The sequence below is a fragment of the Pantherophis guttatus genome, chromosome 8, assembly GCF_059756535.1.
Source record: "Pantherophis guttatus breed Tessera chromosome 8, ASM5975653v1, whole genome shotgun sequence".
NCBI classification, from domain to species: domain Eukaryota; kingdom Metazoa; phylum Chordata; class Lepidosauria; order Squamata; family Colubridae; genus Pantherophis; species Pantherophis guttatus.
In genome coordinates, this window is record NC_142070.1 from 11,906,504 (window position 1) to 11,929,348 (window position 22,845).

At 41.0% G+C, this 22,845-nt stretch overlaps 1 protein-coding gene across 1 annotated transcript in view; it reads left to right on the plus strand.

The window, feature by feature from the left end:
- Positions 1-1,498: 1,498 nt before the first annotated feature.
- GPAT3 (glycerol-3-phosphate acyltransferase 3) overlaps positions 1,499-22,845 on the plus strand; it is a 40,266-nt gene continuing 18,919 nt past the window's right edge. Inside the window, exons 1-3 of the mRNA XM_060686983.2 lie at positions 1,499-2,175; positions 15,523-15,589; positions 19,473-19,743. Of these exons, the coding sequence (XP_060542966.1) occupies positions 2,032-2,175; positions 15,523-15,589; positions 19,473-19,743 (482 nt within the window). The 5' untranslated portion in view covers positions 1,499-2,031. The remainder of the gene's footprint in view (positions 2,176-15,522; positions 15,590-19,472; positions 19,744-22,845) is intronic.

Consider the following 22,845-nt stretch of genomic DNA (forward strand, 5'->3'; position numbering starts at 1 on the left):
TCCTAAATAACAGGAAGCGAGCTTCCTATAATCTCTGCTGTCCTTACCACTCTCTGTATGGACTTTCTATCTGAGGCACTGCTGCCACCAAACCGAACAGCGATGCAGTTTGTTAAAACGCTCTCAATCGTGCCTCTGTAAAAAGTGGCCAGGAAAGAAGGCAAAAGATGTGCTCTCCTCATCCAACACAGGAAATGCAGACGCTGGATTGCACGCTCCACTAAGGATGACATGTGGTGAGACCAGTTCAGATTGTTAGTTATCTGCACCCCCAGATACTTAATAGTGTTGACCACCTCTAAAGCTGCATTGATACTGAGTGGAGTATGACTATGCCGGCTCTTTCTAAAATCTGTAATGATCTCCTTTGTTTTATTACCATTTAGAACCAGGTTACTTTTATTGCACCAGTCCACCAGAGCCTTCAGATTGTGTTGAGGGCTACCTGTAATCCACGTGGCTTCCTAGGTTTGCCTATTACTTAACAGTTGTGAACCTGTGTCATTTTTAGTAGTTCTATCAGCTTTCAGCATGACATTGTAAAAGGTTTCTGCTCAGCCAGATGTACAGATGTACATTTATGGTGCCACTTTTTATGATCATTATACTTTGGTATTAGACTTAATATAACTTATTCATATGACTGGGTGCCACAAGCAGATGATCATGGTTTCTTTTCTGAAAACATTTGTAAGGAAAGTAGAGCAAGGGCTAAAATTTCCCACTAGCAATATACACAAAAGGCAATTTGAATTAAGGAGGACTAAATCCATTTAGGTTTACTTAAGCCTCTGTCATCACACAAATTGCAACTTTGCATCAAACGTATGACACACAAAACCTAATTCTGAAGTCTTGGTGGCTTTGGCTGGATGACACTATATTTGCTCATAAAGTATTGCACTTTGCAGCATACCTAAAAGTATTACTTTCAGTACTTATTTAAATGTATGAGCCACTAATTCTCAGTGCATGAAATACTTAGGCTCTGCCTCAAAATCAGGTGATTGGGAATGCTCATAAATTCCACTACAGCTGTGTTTACAGCACATGCTTATCCACAGTGTAATGATGGGTAATCTAATTTTTGGAGTTGCCTCCAGCCCTTGGCTAGAGAGCTGGCACATCTGGGCTGTAAACACCGCAATAAAGGAGAATATTTGTAGCTCAGGGTTGAAATGAGAGGTCCTCTCTGAGCTTAATTATTTTCTTGCAGATATTTCAATGACCCAAACTGATGATGTTACCTAGTTTGGGTAATGAAATGTGTGCACCAAAACAAGCTCGGAGACACCACGAGGGACCCCCTGTAAACAGCTGGATGAGGACTAGATGGGAATCAAGTTTCTTCCTCCACCTTGCTCCCATCTTCTACTCCCATCCTATAAAATGTGATTTTTATAGCCCAGAACCTGTGCGAATTCCAGGTTCAGTCCTGCAAACATGGAACTCGGCTGGAGTAACCAAGACGCACAGTTCCAGAATAGCTCCGCCGCCCAGGACTCCTCCCTCCCCACGTCCATCTATGCGGGCTGATCCGTTTCTCCCCGCGTTCGTTCCCGTCGAGCCGAGCGCACAATGCAGCCGTGAGCGAACAATGGAAAAGGCGGCGCCGGCGGCGCACCCGCGATGCGCGCTGGAGGCAACCCTTTACGCGCGGCTTCGCCGGCAGATGCAGGAGAGGAGAGAGAGGCCGAGTTCCGTTGGGGAGCCAGCTGCCTGCCTGCCTGCCTGCCTGTCCGTCTCCGGGTCGCCCTTGAGTCCTATCGCGCCAGTCGTGGCTCCCCGCCAGAGCCACCCTGCGCAGTCCCCGGCTGCAGGCAGCGCCCGAGGCGGCCCGGCGTTGCCGAAGGAGTTAAGTGGGTGGAGCTGCGGGAGGCCAGGAAAAAGGAGGCAGCTCGGAAGAGGCGCTGCCACTGAACCAGCGCGCCTGGAGGGGGGTGTCCCTGTGCAGGCCGGCGAGCGAACGAGAGAGCCGGGGACGCCGGCGCTTGGCTTGCTGGTGGCGCCTCGCAGGCCCTCGTCCCCAGCATGGAGGCGGTGCTGGGCGCCTTCTTGCAGCTCCTGAGCTTCTGGTTCGCCCTGGCGTTCCTGCTCATCGTGCTGCCGTCCGTCTTCGGCTTGTCGCTGGGCATCTCGGAGCTCTACCTCCAGGTGCTGGTCAAGATCCTCGAGGTGAGTCGGAGGGCTTCCCCGGAGGGGTGCGCGAGAAGGTCGGCGCAAGGCGCAGCTTATCTCTCTTTCCCTCCCCACCCCGCGCCTCGATTTCATGATAAGCCGGGCGACGACGCCCAATCGGCAGGGGATGATGGGGAGTGTCGTCCGGGAGCGTGGAAGGAAAGGTTGGCCAAAGGTACGCTTTAGCGGCACTTGCAAAGCTCGCCATAAGCGGACCTTTCCCGCATGATTCAGCGATCTCTTAAGCGGCGGAGGGAGGCGAGATCCACGACCCCCCCCCCCCCACCACCTTCCCCCACTCACTTTAAGTGGGTCCTGGGCCTGGCCAGGGGAGGGGATCGCGTCCGGGTTGAGATTCCGAGAATGGAGCCCTCCGCGTAAGGGAGAGGAATTGCGGGAGCGAGGTTGTTTTGACTTGCAAGCCAGCTTGGGACGAACCGCAGTCTTTGCATTACTCCCCAGAGGACTTAAAAGGACTGTTAAAAAAATCCACCCTTCAGTACGCAATCCGCTCTCCAGGGATTATATTTATTAGGCCAAAGCTTTCCCGGGGAAGCGGTTTGGCCAGGTGGAAGAATGGAAGAAGCTGGGGTGGAATGGGCGCTTTTAAAACAAGACGGCCTGCCAAAGAGCTTGGGTTGTGCCAGGGCAAGGCTGCCTTGCACATCTCAGACGCATTTCATCTGGGCTAGCTGGTTTAGTGCATTTTAAGGGACCTAGGCTATTTATTTTTTTTTTTTTAATTTATGACCTGCTGAAATATTTGCTGCTTTGCTTTGGGCGGTTGTCCAGGAGTTAAAAACCAGGTGCAGAATTGTTGTTGTTGTTTTTCCTCTTTGAAAAGTTAAGTATGGCAATCCACTGCTTTAAGAAAAACCCTGCTGGGAAATGCATGGTGAATCCACTGCACCACACAGGTGCAAACAAGCACAGTAGTATCTTATCCCACACATTTGAAATTGGCATTGTAGATCAGTGCTGCATGAATAACCTTGGTGAAGTTGTCTGCCTCCTGTAAAGATTGGCAACCTATCTGCTGTGGCAGAGCCTCTCTTGGGATCAAAAATAAAATTTCTATTTAAAGGACAAGTATCCAATTGGAAATGTGCATTGGTTAGAAGGATGCAGGTGACCTTCACTATAGTATAGTTTGTTTATTAAATTTATATCGTTGCCTACCTGGCTGATGGGACTATGGGTGGCGTACAATAAAGCAAACAAAACAAATCTTAAGTAACCATTAAAACAATATAAAATATAAATCTCATCATGAGAATGCACCAAAATCTCCCAATACAACCACTTTGTGGGCTCCTTATTACCATGGGATTCTCACCTGCTGAATATATATGTATGTATGCATGTATAGAGAGAGAGAGAGGAGGGAGGGGGAGAGAGGGATAAATTGATTATTGATTGATTGATTTCTGGAAGTAATAGGATCAGGCTAATCTCACCTCAGTTGAGTTGAGGGGCATTGGTGTTCTACAGGGCAAGTCTAGTGCAGAAAAAGTCAATTTCCTGCATCCCTTCAGATAGAGTCTTTAGCAGATTGGACCCATAACATGCTGTTCCTTGCTAGACCTGATGGATAGGTAGATGTAACCAAGGAGAGAGATGGTCCTTCAAATAACCTGACCCCATGCCATTTGGGACTCTAAAAATGAAAACCAGCATCTTGAATTGAACCCAGAAGCAAACTCAGAACCAATACAGCTTGCAGAACAGAAGTGTCAAGTAGCATTTTGTTGCTAGGAACACACACAACCCCTGTTTCACTTTGCACGAGAGTTAAAGCTTCCAGACACGCTTCAAGGGCAGCCCCTACTACAGTATGTTTCGATACTCCACTCCGGAAATGCCTAGGGCATGAGGGCAACTCTGAGATTAATGCAGAAAAATAGATATAATTTTCCCCTGCTGCAGTTAATGGGGCAATTCATAGTTTACAAGAGTTCATCAAAATGCAGTAAAGAATCGACAAGAATGACAGAAACCTTGTTTGAAAAGCACTGTAGAATGCTTTTGTAGAAAAAATGCAATGCAATGTAGAAAAAATAGTTATACATCATACCAGGGTTATCTTGGCCACTATACAATATATTGTGGAAGCTATCCCGATGTCAATTGGGCACGCCTACAAAAACCAGCAACATGATCTGACCCTTCAGCCATTCCCCCCTCCACCTGCTCCCACCCCCCATGGTGGAAGGTTTCTGTGGGACATACCAGTTGATTTCATGGTTTGACATTTTGGCATCAAGTTTAGAGTCTTAGTTTAGAATCCATATACTTTATAATAACTAGACTGATTATATTTACTTCTAAATTTATTTGTAATGAATGTCTTCTCACAGTCAGAAAGTCTGCACTGATGGTGTCTACTATGTTTTATTCGCAAGAGACCACATCATCTACTTCTGAATTTATTTGTAATGAAATTCAGATTTCTTCTCATCCTAAGAAAGTTTTGGGTGATGGTGTCAACTATGTTTTATTCAAGAGAGACCATGCCATCTGCATTGATGGGAACACTTCCTTTCAATGGGTGACTTATGAATGGTGATTTGTATATTGGATAAGCAGTTTTTTCTTGGTTGATTTTCTTGAATATTTTTAGAGTGCTTGAAGGGCTTCTGTTTCAAAATCCAGGTATGATAAAGAGTTCACCTTGTTCCTAGTAAAAAAAAATAAATAAAAAAACCCCAGGAATTTGGTAGTACCAATTCTGACTAATAAATGCTGTACAGTACCTGGGATCTTCTGTAAGGTCCAGGTACTGTACAGGTCTGAAAGGAAAGGGGATTAAATTTAGCCAATATATTTTGACCTTTGTTTCATTCTTGCCTTGCAAAATATATTACCTTTGACTTTCATACAGATACTTGGGTTGCTGTTATGTAATATATTCAGATACTGATGCAAGAATCTATTTCATCTGGGAATAACAATATACTTAGTCCTTTTCCTGCGGTCTTACAAATGAGAAAAACCTCTGATTAAAATTGGAAAGATAACACACATTTGCTTTCCTATTAAATCTGATATCGTTTTTGATTCACAGCCTTCTCTTTGAAATTCAAGGCTGGCTACAGCCTCAACCTTTATAAAATACAAAGTCTTCTCAAAATAAATAAAATCTGTTGGAAAACGGAATTGTTCCATTGTTTAATTTCCAGATGTCTTGTTTTGATGGAATAGAATAACTCCCAGGGTGACCTATTCTCCAAATAGAAAGGTAGAATATCTGGAGAAAATTGAATTTCCTTCGCAGGGAATACCTCTTTTGTGTTTATATATTTAATGAAAATAGCTACTTCTCTTGCTGCAGTGTTCCTTAAACTTTTTTTTCCCTCTAGGGAACCCTTTCCAATTTTGAGGATTATGGAGGATTCCCAAAGAGCTTTTATTTGAGAGTTTATAGTGATTGATATTGACTGCGTTAAAAATTAAAATTGGTTCAGTTTTAGAATACAGGTAGTCCTCAATTTATGACCACGATGGAGCCAGAATTTCTGTTGCTAAGCAGAAGTGAATTGTGCCTCATTTTTGCCACAATTGGCAAAAGCGAATCACTGTAGTTCTTAACTGAATTTTGCAGTTGTTAAGTGAATCTGGCTTCCCTCCCCACCTCCCACCCCCATTGATTTGGCTTGTTGGAAGACAGCTGGGAAGGTTACCAATAGTGATCACATGACTTCGGGATAATGAAACTGTCATAAATACATGCCAGTTGCCAAGCGCCCGAATTTTGATCACATGACCACAGGGATGCTGCAACAGTCATGAGTATGAAAGCTGGTCATAAGACACATTTTTCAGTGCCGTTGTAACTTCAGTCACTAAATGAATGGTTGTAAATTGAGGACTACCTGTATTTTATTTTTAAAAATTTCTATTATGGTGGTACAATATAGGCATATGTGAAATGAACACAACTGCGCATCCTTCATCAAGGGGACCACTTGAGATGGTCGTTGGACCATGTGGCTGGTCAGGTGTCAGCCATGGGGCACATGTCAGTTGTCTCTCCTGCTGCTCCTAATCCATCCAAGTCTTCTGGTCAGTTAGGACTTCCCCTGTCAGTATTGTGGCCCCATCCATCCAATGCAGATGGCAGGTGTGGCCAATTGCCATTGTCAGGGTATATAGTATTGCACAGCAGGTATCCAAATGAATTCAGAACGGCTGACACAAACTTGCAGTTTTTATGTAAATGAATATATTTAGATCTACATTTGCAGTAAACAAGATAGGTACATCATTACACCATGAGGTAAATCATCAAGTGAAATGGCACACAGGGCACACAGAAGAAAAAGGCGGGAAAAAAGGGAACCTCCCCCTCCACACCTCCAGCAACCAATCACAGTGCAGATAGCAGGAGCCAGCACTCTCCAACCAATCAGCTACAATGGTGTGTTCTGGCGCACTGTACAACCCCCACTGTTCCAGCTATTAAATTTAAAATATCTTTTTAACAGCCATCCTATTCGTATACTGGGCCATGAAATGGGATTATTTCTCAAATTATTTGATGGGATTTTGATATCTTTTTTTTTTTTTTAACACATGCTGGTTTTTCTGAGTTGGGCTTGGGGAATTTTAAGAAACTCTGTCTTATATCTTCCTTTTTGTCCCCTGCCACTAATTCGACTTCCAGTGAAATGGGTCAAGGAACTGTGTACGCTATTACTTTTAGTCTCGTTTCGTAACACTAGAAAATTGTCCTGCTTTCTCATGCTCTACTAGCTGAAGAATGCTTGTGGTGTAAGCTTCCCAGTTAGCCTTCTCTCCTTCCTGTGGTTGACACCCAAAATTTTGCATCCTTTATAATATGAGTCAAACAAAATTCATGCCTAGAAACTGTAAGCTCATGTCTGTGTAGTAGCAATTTCTTTGTTTTTGGAATCTCTTTTTTCAGAGAGCTTAATAATATAAAAAGATCATGTAAACTGAAATCAGAAAGAGAAAAGAAAGTAGAAAGGAAAAAAATATATAAAGCGCAAAAAATAAAAGTTAGAAAAAATGTTTAAAGAAGAGACTCACAAATTATCTTTGCAACAGGTGCAGGCAAATTAAATACCCACACACCCTACAAAATTACTGTATAAGCATAATGTACTTCCTCTCATAAATACAGCACCCATTTCACAAATTATTGTTTCTATACGAGTATCAACAAAAAGTTTGTGGAAGGTTTCCAGAATTTTGTAGAAGTATTTCTTATATTAAACTTATTTCAAAGTCAATTTTATATTCCTCTTTTTCCTTCTGATAGTTTTGATAGTTAAATCATCCAGGTGCTGTTGTAGAATTGAATCTCCATTTAGATTTACAAGAAGTCCTCGACTTACAACCATTCGTTTGGTGACCGCTTGAAGTTACAGCAACACTGAGAAAAGTGACTTATGACCGTTTTTCATATTTACAATCATTGCAGCATCCCCATGGCCATATTGTCAAAATTTGGATGCTTGGCAACTGGTTCATATTTATGACCATTGCACTGTCCCGGGGTCATGGATCACTTTTTGCCATCTTCTGACAAGCAAAGTCAAAGGGGAATCTAGATTCATTTAATAGCTGTGTTACTAACTTAACTGCAGTGATTCACTTAACAACTGTTGCAAAAAAGATAGTAAAATGGGGCAAAATTCACTGTCTTGCTTAATAACAAATTTTGGGATCAATTGTGGTCGTAAGTCGAGGGCAACCTGTAGTTTATACCACGTCAAATATTTCTTTTAAGGCTTTAGAAACCTTTTCTAAATCCAATGATAAATCAGTTTTATCCAGGCCATTTTCCATCCCTTGGATGATTATCATTTGCATTTCCACTTCGATTGTCATCTCCACAATTCCTTTAATTTCCAATGTTTTTTTACATCAATTGGAATTTGTTTCTCATTTTCCATCAGTCTACAAATTGTTCAGTGTTTTATTACCGTTTCTTCTTTAAATTCTTCTTCAAAAAGCGCATCTCACATTTTTGCTGCTTTATTGGCAGGGCTGATTTTTTTTTTTTTTAATCCTCTCGTTTTTTTCCAGGGTTTCTAAAGTTTTCCATAATGAAAGTCAGGTCTCAACTTTCTAATGTATGTTGTTCTTGTGGTTCATTAAACTTGTTTTCCTGTTTAGGCATAAAGTGATTTTCGAAATGTAAATACAGCTCACCTGGGTTGTTCCCTGTTTGCTATAAAATAACAACGCCCCAGTTTAGCAAATACATGCAAATGAATGGAATGATGAACCACAGTCATTTCCTATTTTGAAATGCCTCCAGTAGTAGCTTTTCAGTAGCAATTTAATTGACAATCAGTTTTAGAAAGAAAAAAACATGCTACAATACAGGTAGCCCTTCACTTATGAGCACAATTTGGACCAGAATTGCCATTGCTAAGTGAGTCAGTTGTTAAATGAGTCAGTTGTTAGATGCCACAGTTTTTAAAGTGAATCAGGTGGTATCCAGGTGCCCCCATTGACTTGGCTTGTTGGAAGCTGACTGGGAATGTCGTAATGGTGATCCAGGGATGCTGCAGTCATTGTAAATATGTGTCGTTTGCCAAGCACCAACTTTTGATCACATGACAGTGGGGACGCTGCAACAATTGTAAGTGCAAAAATTGGCCAAAAATCATTTTCCCCCCATGCTGCTCTGTTACCTTCAAATGATTGCTAAACGAATGGCTGTAATCAAAGTAAGTGCAGAGACCTGCATCCATATATTTTTTTTTAAATAATTACTAGATTTAAATAAGCAACAAAATTGCAGCAAAAAACCCCAGATTTTAAATTACAGAAATGTACAGTATGACCGGTCAGTGTGACCTAGCTAAGAATAAACCTCATTTGATTGAGTTTTTATTATTATAAAAATTTAGCAAACTGTTTGGCAAACAGTTGCTAAAGGAGGCAGTTGCTAAACAAGACTCCATGATATGGGAATGACAGGTAGTCCTTGACTTACAACAGTTCACTTAATGTCCGTTTGAAGTTACAGTGGCACTGAAACAAGTGACTTATGACCGTTTTTCACACAGCATCCCCATGGTCACGTGAACAAAATTCAGATGCTTACCAACTGACTCATATCTATGACGGTTACAGTGTCCTGGGGTCATGTGATCACAATTGTGACCTCCTCACAAGCAAAGTCAATGGGAAGCCGGATTCGCTTAAGAACCGTGATTATTTATTTATTTATTTATTTATTTATTTATTTATTTATTTATTTATTTATCCAATTTATATGCCGCCCTTCTCTGTAGACTCAGGGCGGCCTACAATGCATTATAGCAATAGCCTGCATACTTTTTATGTACATACCTGCTTATTAGGGCTTTCGGCCCCCCCTAAGTGGCGATGTTCTATACAAAGCTGTTACTAAATAACTGCAGTAATTCACTTAACAACTGTGGCAAGAAAGGTTGTACAGTGGGGCAAACCTCACTTAACAACTGTCTCACTTAGCAACAGAAATGTTCAGCTCAATTGTGGGTGTAAGTTGAGAACTACCTGTAGTCTTCTTGTTCCCCCTTCTTGCCCCTTTTCATTTGACTTGTTAAATATACCTGTTAAAAAACTGGAGATGGCAGGCATATTATTTTGTAATCTTATATGGGCCTAACAAAGGTAAGGATTTCATGTTGACTTTGGATTCTTTAATTTCTTGAACAATTCTGGCTTTCTATGTAATACATGTTCTTGTGCTTTGCTTTGTTCTTAAGTTGATGCTTTAATTTTATTTTATTTTATTTTTAAAAATAATCTTTATTTACATTTTCCATTGAAAAACACACACAAAAAAATAACAACACACCATATAAATAACATACAAGACAACATAACAAATAACAAACATATCTGCAAGTACGTTATATTCCGAGGGAGATAGAATGACTTATATCTCTTTATACATCAATTAGGTCTATCCGACCTCACTTTGTTAGTATAATATAGGTTTCTCAATAAATACTTTTCCTCTTTTCAGTTGGGTTGTATCTTTCTCTTCGCTAACCAAATATATAATTTTTCCCAGGATAAACATGTTTGAGTTAGATCTTTATCTTTTAATTTTTTAGTCAATTTATCTGCTTCCGCACAGTCCAAAATCTTTTTTATAATTGCTTCCTCCGATGGGATATTTTTATTTTTCCAAAATTGTGCGTATATCAATCTCGCCGCTGTGATGATGTGTAGGCCTAGGTACCATAAGTCTTTTTTTATATTATCCGGTCTGGAGCCGAGCAAGCACATCTCTGGTGCCCAATCAATTTTTTGGTTTGCAATCTCATTAAGCCATTTTTTTATTTTTCCCCAGATCTTAACTGCTTCCGGGCATGTCCACCATTGATGATAATAGCTGCCTCTTTCCTGCCCACATTTCCAACATTCCGCCGATTGTCCAGTGAACATTTTAGCCAATCTATCGGGGGAAAGGTGCCACCTGTATATCATCTTATAGATATTCTCTTTATATGCCGTGGATACTACTGACATTATATTCTCACACCAAATCCCTTGCCATTTGTCTAAGTGAATCGAGTAACCGAAATTTTTCCCCCAAGCGATCATTGAATCTTTGATTATCTCCTCACCTATCTCCAATCTTATTAATAATTTATAACTTTTTGCAATCATGCCTTTTTCTTGTCCCATCAAAATTTTGTCTAATTTTTGTAGATCCACATGTATGCCTTTCCCATCTCTATCTTTCTTAAATTTAGATTGAATCTGTAAGTAGGTCCACCAGTCCACTTGTAGTCCTAGAGAATTCAATTCCTGTTTAGATTTTAAATTTCCCTGTGCATTCAATAACTCCTTGTATATTAATTTCTTTGTCGGATTGTAGATGCTTTAATTTTATAATTACAAAAAGGAGATTTTTTTTTTTATTCCATTTCTGTTTCAGAAGGCTGTTGGTTGGAATAATATTCTAGGACAATGTTTCTCAAACTTTGCAACTTTAGAAATTACAGACATTACGTCCCAGAATTTCAGAGCCAGGTTGAGAAACGTGGATCTAGCAACAGGGGTCTGCAACCTTAAATACTCAAAGAGCCATTTGGACCCGTTTCCCACAGAAAAGAAAACACCGGGAGCCACAAAACCTGGGTGGGCGTGGCCAACTCGATGTCACTCACTTCCACCAGTCACATGAGACCGCCCCTAGCCATGCCTACCCAGCCGGTCATTAGGGCAGAGAACCAGTTGTTAAAAAACACCAGGAACCATAAAATCATCTTGATATATCTCTCTCTCCCCCTCCCTTCCTCTCTCCCTCCACTCTCTCCCCCTCTCTCTGTATCTCTCTGTCTCTCCCCTGGCTGCTTCTCCATCCCCCACTATCGCCCTTACCTTCTCAGGCCAGGAGAGGAGTGATGGGGAGAGGAGGGCGAGGGGCAGGGCCAGCTAGTGGTAGGATCACCTGACAGGGAGCCACAGCAGAGGGCCCAAAGAGCCACATGTGGCTCTGAAGCCGCAGGTTGCTGACCCCCTGATCTGGCAGAAAGTCTGGAATAAGACATTCCTTTAAGCCAAAAAAGGAGTTGCTTTTGATTGTGGCTTTGTGTGTAGTGTGAACCACCATAGCATAGAGTTTTTTCCTATGCGACTTTGGTTATGTTGGGTTTCAACTTTTACCCCTACTTTGCTATGTGGAAATTCTTGGATTTGTAGTTTTCAGCAGGGTGGATTTGATTTAAATCAAGTTGATTTAAATCACAATTTAAATCATGATTTAAATCACTAGTAAAAAGGCTTGATTTAAACCAACTCGATTTAAATCATAATTTTTAAAGAGCAACTGTCATCTCTGCTACTCCTTTGACCCACTGTTGACTCACCGATAGTCCCAGTGTTGCAGAATATACAGCCTCATGCTACATAACTAAGCTCCATTTCATGCTGAATAAACTAAATTATTTATGTATTTTAAATAGAAAACTATCTTATGATAGATTTTTACCTCAAAAGTTTTTTATTAAAATAAATTTGCTAAAAATAAAAAAAATCCAATTTAAATAAAAAAAATCCGATTTTTTTGATTTTTTAAAAAAAATCATTGATTTTTATCCACCCTGGTTTTCAGTACAGTACATGACACTAAGTCATATTAGCTGTAGTGCGGCATTTGGTTTAACTATGGTTAAAGCTATAGTTGATGAGGTATGCAAATCCAGCCATGTTTTCTGGCATTATTGCAGTGCATGAACAGATACCTAGTAGCCAGGCTTAACCGAGATATGTATGGGCTTGAATTCATGATTAAATCTTGGTTACTCTCATTGTGTTGCTGTTCTAATCTATCTAAAGCCTTTGAAGATATGATTGGTTTTCCAAGCCTTAGGTAAGACAGATGGAGTTATTTGGGTGTGTTTGTTTTTCTATCTATTCAGGTCATCTTTGATTTATAACCATTCATTTGGTGACCATTCGGAGTTTCGAGAGCCCTGAAAAAGTGACATTTTTCAAACTCATGACATTTATTTTTTTTAAAGAAAGAGCTTTAAAATGAGAATCAGTGGCGAGATTATCATTCAATGAATGGACCTTCTGGATTCCTTCCCTGGCTCCCCAAGTCTTGTTTAACGAGACAGCAAATGGTATATGAATAATTCACCAGTTGATCCACTGACAACTAATCAGTGCAGATATTGTTGTGCGGCTTGACTTGGGCTAAAAAGAATTAAGAGAATGGACCTGATTGTTCTGCCCTCATTACATGCTATCCTGTGTGTAGCTCGACATGCAGCTAAACCCTCCTATATCCTGCAAAAAGCCAGACTGTAAATGTAGATCTTGATACTTTATTAAAGAACAGGATGAGGTGAAACAGCGATGCCATGTATGGGATATAGATTTTGTCTTCAGAAGAACATGTGTCACAGACTAAGCTGGATTCTTCTAGATCAGGGGTGTCAAACTCGATTTCCTTGAGGGCCGCATCAGGAGGCCGGGGTGGGCTGTTGGGCGCGGCCAGGGTGGGTATGGCCAGCTCGATGTCACTTGTGTCAGGGGTGCCTGTGGTGTAGCCTGAGCGCTCTGCGAGCGAAAATGGGCTCCCGAACTCTGTTTTTGGCTGCGATGACTTCCTGCAGCCATCTGCCAGTGAAAATTGAGCTCAGGAGGGCCGTCCGCGGCCCTCCCCAGCTCTGTTTTTGCTGGCAGAGGTACCGCTGGCCGGTCCTTAGTTGTTTCTAGAGCGGCCCTGCGGGCCAGATCTAATCACCCCGCAGGCTGGATCCAGCCCCCGGGCCTTGAGTTTGACGCCCTTGTTCTAGATGTTTCTGTTAGCTCAGAATGTTACAAAATGGAGTCTGGCTTCAAAAATGCTACCAAAGCCAATGTTCTAAACTAGGGGTCTCCAACCTTGGCAACTTTAAGACTTGTGGACAAGTCTTAAAGTTGCCAAGGTTGGAGACCCCTATTCTAAACAATGAAAGATTGTCCCTGGTCACTATATGGGGCTCAACTCAACATATGCCAGAGAACAACAACAGTATATAGCTACACAAACTCTATGCTGGAGACATGACACTGATAATAACTCGGAAGAATAATACAGGGCCAGGGTGGGTAACTCTGGCAACTTTACAACCTGTGGACTTCAACTCCCAGAATTCCTGAGCCACCCATACAAGGAGTTGCCCACCCCTGATACAAGGAGTTGTATTAATTGCACAGTGCCTCTCCTGCCAAATGTTTAATAATCTGGTTCAATTTATTGCTTAGTCATAATTCACTCAATAAGCTGCTGTGAGCTGGGCTGTGTGTTTAATTAAACTCAATGGAGCTTAAGAGTTGCAGCTCTTGGTACAGGTAGTCCTCAATTTATGATCACAGTTGACCCCAAAATTAATGTTGCTAAGTGAGACAGTTGTTAAGTGAGTTTTGCTCCATTTTATGACCTTTCTTGCTACAGTTGTTATGTGAATCCCTGCGGTTGTTAATTTAATAACAACCGGGTTGTTGAGTGAATCTGGCTTCTCCATTGACTTTACTTATCAGAAGTTGGCTGACAAGGTCTCAAAATGTGACCCCGGGATACTGCAATAGTTATAAATACATGCCAGTTGGCAGACATCTAAATTTTTGATCACATGATCGCGAAGATGTAACTGTTCTAAGTGTGAAAAACAGTCATAAGTCACTTTGTCAGTGCCACTGTTAACTTCGAATGGTTGTAATTCAAAACTACCTGTACTGTTAACATCGACAGGCTGATATTTATTTATTAAATGTATATGAGAGTCTAGTGTCATCAGAGACTAACTTGCTTGCAGAAGTTGTAAATGCTCCAACACTGGAAATTTTTAAGAAGATGTTGGATAACCATTTGTCTGAAGTGGTGTAGGGTTTCCTGCCTGGGCAGGGGGTTGGACTAGAAGACCTCTGAGGTCCCTTCCAACTCTGTTATTCTATTCTATTCTATTCTATTCTATTCTATTCTATTCTATTCTATTCTATTCTATTCTATTCTATTCTATTCTAAATTCCTTACATTGTGCTTTTTTAAAGCAAGAAGACATAATTCTTGGCAATGCTGTCATGCTACCTGTGCTGAGGTTGTCTGGATGGTACTAAGGTTGCCTAGCTGGTACTGTAGACACTTTCCTAGGCAATATTTGCCTTACCTGATATTTTTTCCATTAACATGTTTCTATTTAAAAAGTAGGGAGATGGCATGCTGCAAAACAGCCTCTAGCATCCTGGAATGCTTTTGAAGTCCATCAGCTTCATGAGTGGCTGCAGTCCAATGCTTTGTTGGACTGTCTGGCCAGAAACAAGAATAGCTCAGGTGGCTGATAGCATTCAGGTACAATTGTAACAAGTTAAATTTCCCTACAGCAGCTGCTTTCTGAATGAGTGAAGACTGTAGTATCTGATTTGCCAGAGCTCCCAGAACAGATTGTCACGTTCCAGATGTGCCCCAAGCAAAAAGTTTGGGATTCCCTGATATGAAATAGACTCCTGTTTTTTCTAGCCTTAACAATCATGTTACTAATTTAACACCTGAAGTGATTCACTTAACAACTGTGGCAAGAAAGGTTGTAAAATGGTGCACAATTCACTTAACAACTGTTTTGCTTAGTAGTGGAAATTTTGGGCTCAATTGTGGTTGCAATTGGAGGGGCTACCCATATTTTAAAATAGAAATATTTTAAAAATGAAAATGGCTGCAATCTTCAGGGCAGATAATTGGCCCCAAAAACTGTCTAAATCAGTTTTTTAAAAAAATAGAAGTGTTCAAAGAGTAAATGAAAGGGGGAAAAAATGCAGGGGTGCATGTAGACTTCTTTAAAAACTGGTCTTCTCTGATTTCCCCCTTTTTCCAAATAGTGGGCCACACTGCGAATTCAGAAGGGAATCCGAAGAGAACAGAAACTATTATCCTATAGTTCAAGTGGTAAGTTGCTTATTACAGTTTTAAATTATAGATCACGGTATCATCATAATAATAATCTGAAGGAATTGTCCTGAATGTTGGTTAACATAGTATTTTTTTTGTAGCTCAGAGAAATAAAGATCTGAGAAATGCTTTAGAGTGGTGTTTGTCAACCTTGGCTACTGGACGATGTGTGGACTTCAACTCCCAGAATTCCTCAGCCACCTAGCTCCCAGGAATTCTGGGAGTTGAAGTCCACACATCTTTTTCCAATGGCCAAAGTTAAGAAACACTAATTTATCCTGTACTGCTAAATGTTCGGTAAACAGGGACCTTGGTGCTATATATTGTCCACCTTCAGTTCTATCAAACTACAAAAGATGTCATCTCTATTTAATCTGCAAAATATTTAATAGCTCTCTTGGCCACAATTGCCAACAGGGGCTTGGGGTCTGCATCAGGGGTGGGTTCTACTTACTTGCACATGCGCAGATAGTCTATGATGAGGTCTGCCTGGGTGGGCGGAGCTTCCCGCCACTGTTACTACCGGTTTGCAAGAACCGGACAGAACCGGGAGCAACCCACCACTGGTCTGCATGATTTTTTAACAATATCTGACATTTACCTAGTCCCAATTAACCAAATCTGGTGATCTAGAAGAATTTTTCTTCTGCTGTATAGACATCAAACAGATTCTTGTATGTATAGATAAATTGGATCTGTATTCCCTAGATGTAAAAAGATGGTTAAAAAAATTTTTATAGGAAGAAATGTTGGCTGAATCTGATAATGAACTCCCTATCAGTTGGATCCAAAAGTTTCCAATTTTGCAGTTATAGCACTTAACATTCACACTGCACACCACAATTAATTCTGGTCTGATGTAGACATGTGCCTTATGATCTGAATAAGGATACTATTACTAGGGCTTTCCATCAAAGTAGGTAGCTCATCTTTCCAAATATAAAAGGTAAAAGTTTCCCCTCGCACATATGTGCTAGTTGTTCCTGATTCTAGGGGGTGATGCTCATCTCTGTTTCAAAGCTGAAGAGCCAGTGCTGTCCGAAGATGTCTCCGTGGTCATGTGGCCGGCATGACTAAACGCCAAAGGTGCATGGAGCGCTATTACCTTCCCACCAAAGGTGGTCCCTGTTTTTCTACTTGCATTTTTTACGTGCTTTCGAATTGCTAGCTTGGCAGAAGTAATGGGAGCTCACCCCGTTTTTAGTAGGATTAGCCAAACTTGGATTTAATTACTTAGCAAAATCATTTTTCTTGGTTTTGGATTAATTTATCTCATACGATTGTTGTAGGAATAAAAGAGGCAGAATGCATTGTTATAAGTTGTTGAGATGATGAGAGCAATTTAAAGAAATTAAGAGAAACACAGATTATTATATATTCTTCCTCAAAATTTGATCGAAATATAAAACAGAAAAATGAAGATAATAGGGGATGAAAAAGAGAAAAGGAAAAAGTATAGGGTAAAAGCGGAGAAAGAAAAGCATTGAGTTTGGATTCTTTTTAGAGCAATAGATAAAATAACATTACAGTCTCAACTTTTTTACTTTTATAAAGTAATATATATTAGCCATTTCTAGAACAATAAACCTATTTAATCAGCAAAACCCAAAGTCAAAGTTTCATTTTTTTCCCACCTCAAGAAGCAATTTCCAAGTAGAAACAAAATTAGTTGTATTCTTTTCTTTAATTAAAGCCCTTAATTTACCCATCTCAACTCATTCCATCAGCTTTTGCAGCCAATCATCTATTGTGGAATTTAAAGCATCTTTTAATTAAATTTTTAAATAAAAAATAAATTTTTTAAATTTTAATTAAAGCATCTTTTTGTGCATAAAAGCATTCTTCCTGATGTCAGTCTATATGTTCAAAGTTCAACATTTTTCAAGTTTTTTTTTTTTTTTTGTCCATTAGGGCTAAAAGAAAAGCTTCTGGTTTTATCTTTATATTTAAGAATCTTCAGTGTTAATATGTGAATCCTACTCCAGTATTTCTTTGTTAATAATCAGTATATTTATTATTTATCACTTTGTCCCTATATATAATTGCCTAACATAGCTTCTTTTTATCTAGATGTTGAAATAAGGGTTTGTCGGTCTGCACAGCATTTTAGATATGTCATGTGTGACTAAGAAGTAGGCCATAGTTGAAATTAGGAAAGTAATTATGCTCTTACAGGAACTTATGGGATTGGAGATGTTGCTTGAAATTCATGCAAATCGAGAAACATTATTTCCAGCTTGGCTAGCTTAATGCAGGAGGCAAAAAGCCAGCACACCCCTGGCAATGAAAAAGTAGTACAGGTACTCCTTGACTTACAACAGTTCCTTTAGCGACCATTTGAAGTTACAACAGCTTTCACGCTTACAACCATTGCAGCATCCCCATAGTCTTGTGTTCAAAATACGGACACTTGGCAACGGACTCGTATTTATGACGGTCGCAGTGTCCTGGAGTCATGTGATCTCCTTTGCAACCTTCTGACAAGCAAAGTCAATAGGGAAGCCATTAGTTGTTACTAACATAACAACTGCAGTGATTCACTTAAAAACTGTGGGAAGAAAGATTGTAAAATGGGGCAAAACTAACTTAACGACTGTTTCGCTTAGCAGTGGAAATTTTGAGCCCAGTTCTGGTCGTAAGTCGGAGGCTACCTGTAAACCAGGATCCTGAGTGGCGTAGGAGGCTAATGCCTCCTACTAAGGCAGCATTTAACATTCAGCTCCTGCAATTACTGAGAGTTCAATTCTCACCAGGCTCAAGGTCGACTCAGCCTTCCATCCTTTCTAAGGTGGGTAAAATGAGGACCCGGTTTGTGGGGGCAATAAGCTGACTTTGTATAAAATATACAAAAGTATGAAGGCTATTGCTTAATGCATTGTAAGCTGCCCTGAGTCTCCGGAGAAGGGCGGCATATAAAAATAAAAAAAGAAAAAAAAGAAAAATAAATAAATAAATAAACCACAAATTGCTAAGAATCTGGGAGCTTTTCAGGACAGCCAAATCTAGGTGTTGAGAAGGTTGTCCATAGATCAGCTATTAGTTTACACTTTGTTTTGGTGGTATTTTTCTTTCTTATCTCCCTCTCCCAGGTCTAAACATAGGCAGTGAGTAAGGTAATTGATACTTTCCTGGTATCTTTGTCTACAACCTGTCCCACTTCTCATTGTGAATTGTGTGACCTCTGGGGTAGTGACTCATCCTCCAGCCGTGTCACTCGTCTTCTTTAGAATATTATCTCAAGAACCTGGTTTACATAATTTAACAATGTTGAGTCAACTCAAACCAGATGTCAGAGGCTTCCCCTATCAATAGCAACTGTTCTTTGAGGCCACCTCAACAGCCTCTTCTGTGTATTCACTGGGATTTGTCTTCTGTTAAGAGTACAGGTAGTCCTCGACTTACAACACCATTTAGTGACCGTTCAAAGTCACAACATCACTGAAAAAAAGTGACACATGACCATTTTTCACACTTTATGACCATGACAGTATCCCCATGGTCACATGATCAAAATTCAGACATCGGGCAACTGACTCATATTTATGGTGATTGCAGTATCCTGGGATCACGTGATCCCCTTTTGCGACTGTCTGACAAGTAAAGCCAACGGGTAGACCAGATTCACTTAACAACCGTGTGACTAACTTAATAACTGCAATGATTCACTTAGCAACTCTGTCAGGAAAAGTCGTAAAAGGGGGCAAAACTCGCTTAACAAATGTCTCCACATAAATTTGGGGCTCAATTGTGGTCCTAAGTCGAGGACTTTCTGCATCATTGAAAGTGACACCAGTCGTTCCCTGGACATGCATTATGAATTGTTCTGGCTTTGTCTTTCCTCACTCAGCTGTGTTCTTCTCTTTTCCTTCTTATTCTGAAGTTATCATACAGAGAGAGGAAACCACCATGGAGAAGGAGATGGCTGGCAATGGCTGCAGAGACTTTGAGCTCTCCGATGTCTTTTATTTTTCTAAGAAGGGCTTCGAAGCCATTGTAGAAGATGAAGTCACCCAAAGATTCACATCGGAAGAGCTGGTTTCCTGGAACCTCCTCACTAGGACCAATGTCAACTTCCATTACATCAGTTTACGACTGACGATTGTGTGGGTTATTGGAGTCTTTATGCGTTACTGTTTATTGCTTCCTCTTCGGTAAGTTGAGCTGTTGGTGCCATTTTAGAGAATAAGGTAAAGGTAAAGGTTCCTCTTGCACATAGGTGCTAGTCGTTCCGACTCTAGGGGGCGGTGCTCATTTCCGTTTCAAAGCCGAAGAGCCAGCGCTGTCCGAAGACGTTTCCGTGATCATGTGGCCGACATGACTAAACGCCAAAGGCACACGGAACACTGTTACCTTCCCACCAAAGGTGGTCCCTATTTTTCTACTTGCATTTTTACATTCTTTCGAACTGCTAGGTTGGCAGAAGCTGGGACAAATAACGGGAGCTCATTCCGTTTTGCGGCGCTAGGGATTCGAACCGCTGAACTGCCAACCTTTCTTGATCGACAAGCTCAGCATCTTAGCCATTGAGCCACCGCGTCCCCTATATTGTAGGGAATAGTTTTAGACAAATTGGACTGTTGGTCCTTCAGCGTCTGCAGGAGGAGTCAGGGGAAGGGCAAGCATTCATGCCTCATTGTGCTGTCATGCAAATGACATCAATCGAGATACAGTGGATGCAAAATGCAACATTACAGGTTGTCCTCGGTTTAAGACCATTCACTTAACAATAGTTCGAATTAACAGCCTATGAAAAAGTAAGTTATGACCCAAATTCGAACTTAACGACCATAGCACTGCCTCCACTGTCAGTTGATCGCAATTTGGTTAGTTTAGCGATTAACCAGTTGCATCATCCCACAGAGATCACATTTTGTGACATTTTTTGCCAGTTTCCAGCAAAAAAACAAACAAACCCAAACACTATTGGTTAAGCTGGGTTTGCATTTATAACAACTGCATGACTTGACTTCGGACTGTTGTTAAATTGGATCCGGTCATGTGATGACTCGACGTACAACCACTATGACTTACAGTGAAAATTCTGTTCTCATTTGGGGTTGCAGGTCGAGAACTTACCTGTATACTCATTTGCGTGATGATGTTATGATATAGGTGACATCTTTGTGGCTTTTTATGGATGGTTTCCTTTTAAATGTTGGTCTCCTTTTAAAGTGACATTCTCCTCCTGGTCTGAAGGTAGATATCGATAATTTCATAGAGAATATGCCTGAGATCTTTTGCACATAAAACATACGTTCCGTTTCAAGACTTGCCAAAATATATGACCCCAGAAACCAAATGTTGCAGGGTTTTGATGCTCTGGATGTAGCCCACAAATTATTTCCTGATTTGGCACATTTAATGTAGGACCACCTACAAAATGACTGAAACATCCTGGTCTGATGTTAAAAGGGGCATTCCACATTCCTTAGATCAAACTCAAGGCCCGGGGCCCAGATCTGATCCGCGAGGTGATTAGATCTGGCCCGCAGGGCCACCCTGGAAACAGCAAAGGACTGGCCCGCTGTGCTTCTGCCAGGGAAAATGGAGCTGAGGAGGGCCACAAATGGCCCTCCCAAGCTACATTTTCACTTGCAGAGGGTCGCAGCCAAAAACGGAGCTCAGGAGCCCGTTTTCACTGGCAGAATATTCGGGCCACCACAGACGCTCCTGACACGAGTGACGTCAAGCTGGCCACGCCCACCCTGGCCACGCCCACCCCAGCCCCCTGAGGTCAAATACAACCCTGATGCAGCCCTCAATGAAATCGAGTTTGACACCTCTCAATAGTTGCATTTTATACATGTAGTCCTTGATTTGCAACAGGTCACAGTGACCGTTCGAAATTACAACAGCATTGGAAAAAAGGTGATTTCCGACCATTTTTCACACTTAATGACCACTGCAGCCATTCCCATGGTCAAGTGATGAAAATTCAGACGCTTGGCAACAGACTCGTATTTATGACGGTTGCAGTGTCCCGGGATCATGTCGTAACCACCTTTTGCGACCTTCTGACAAGAAAAGTCAATGGAGAAGCCAGATTATTGATTTAATAACTGCAGTGATTCACTTAACAACTGTGGCAAGAAAAGTCGTAAAATGTTGCTTAGCAACAACAATGTTGGGCTTAATTGTGATTGTAAATCGAGGACTACCTGTATATCCCTACCAGGAATGGTTTATTACTGGGTCTCCAAACTTGGCAACTTAAGCACGGTTGGCTGAGGAATTATGGGACTTGAAGTCCACAAATCTTAAAGTTGCCAAGCTTGGAGACTCCTAGTTTACTACAACATGAGCCTTGACACTGTGCTTTTCTTATCATAGATCCATAGTTTTATGTGATCCAGATGGATGTGATTTGCTTTTTTCTCTAAGCTTGTTTGACTTCTAATGGGTGAAGGAATGCTGATATTAGCCAACATCAGAAGTGGGTTTCAGCAGGTTCTGACCAGTTCTGGAGAACCGGTAGTGGAAATTTTGAGTAGTTCGGAGAACCGGTAGTAAAAATTCTGACTGGCCCCGCCCCCATCTATACTCTGCCTCCCAAGTCCCAGCTGATTGGGAGGAAATGGGGATTTTGCAGTAACCTTCCCCTGCCACGCCCACCAAGCCACGCCCACCGCCACACCCACAGAACCGGTAGTAAAAAATTTTGAAACCCATCACTGGCCAACATGTATATATGTCAGAAGTGAGCCGTATTTGGGGTGTGTGTCTTGTAACTCGTACACATTCATGTTTTCTAATATTTGAAGTTCTGTGAACTGATCAAATATAATTTTTAAATCCACCAAAGGCAGTTTCTATATCATATCTTGTTGAAGTGAACTATCAGAAAGACTGTTTTTACTGTTGTTGTTTAAATTGGCATACTGTCAAGTCTGAAAGCCTCATGGTAGCTTACAAGCAATATAAAACCGCAGGTAAAATGTCCATGTCAAATATTTCACAGCTTAGATATCACACTGGCAACATCAGTGTGAGTAAATTGGGTTTGCTGCATATTTACAGTATATATAATAGCATGCTGTTACCTAGTACTGAGTACAGGTAGTCCTCGATTTACAACCACAATTGAGCCCAAAGTTTATGTCGCTAAGTGAGACATTTGCTAAGTGAGGTTTGTCCCGTTTTACAACCTTTCTTGCCACAGTTGTTAAGTGAATCACTGCAGTTGTTAAGTTAATAAGATGGTTGTTAAGTGAATCTGGCTTCCCCATTGACTTTGCTTGTCAGAAGGTCGCAAA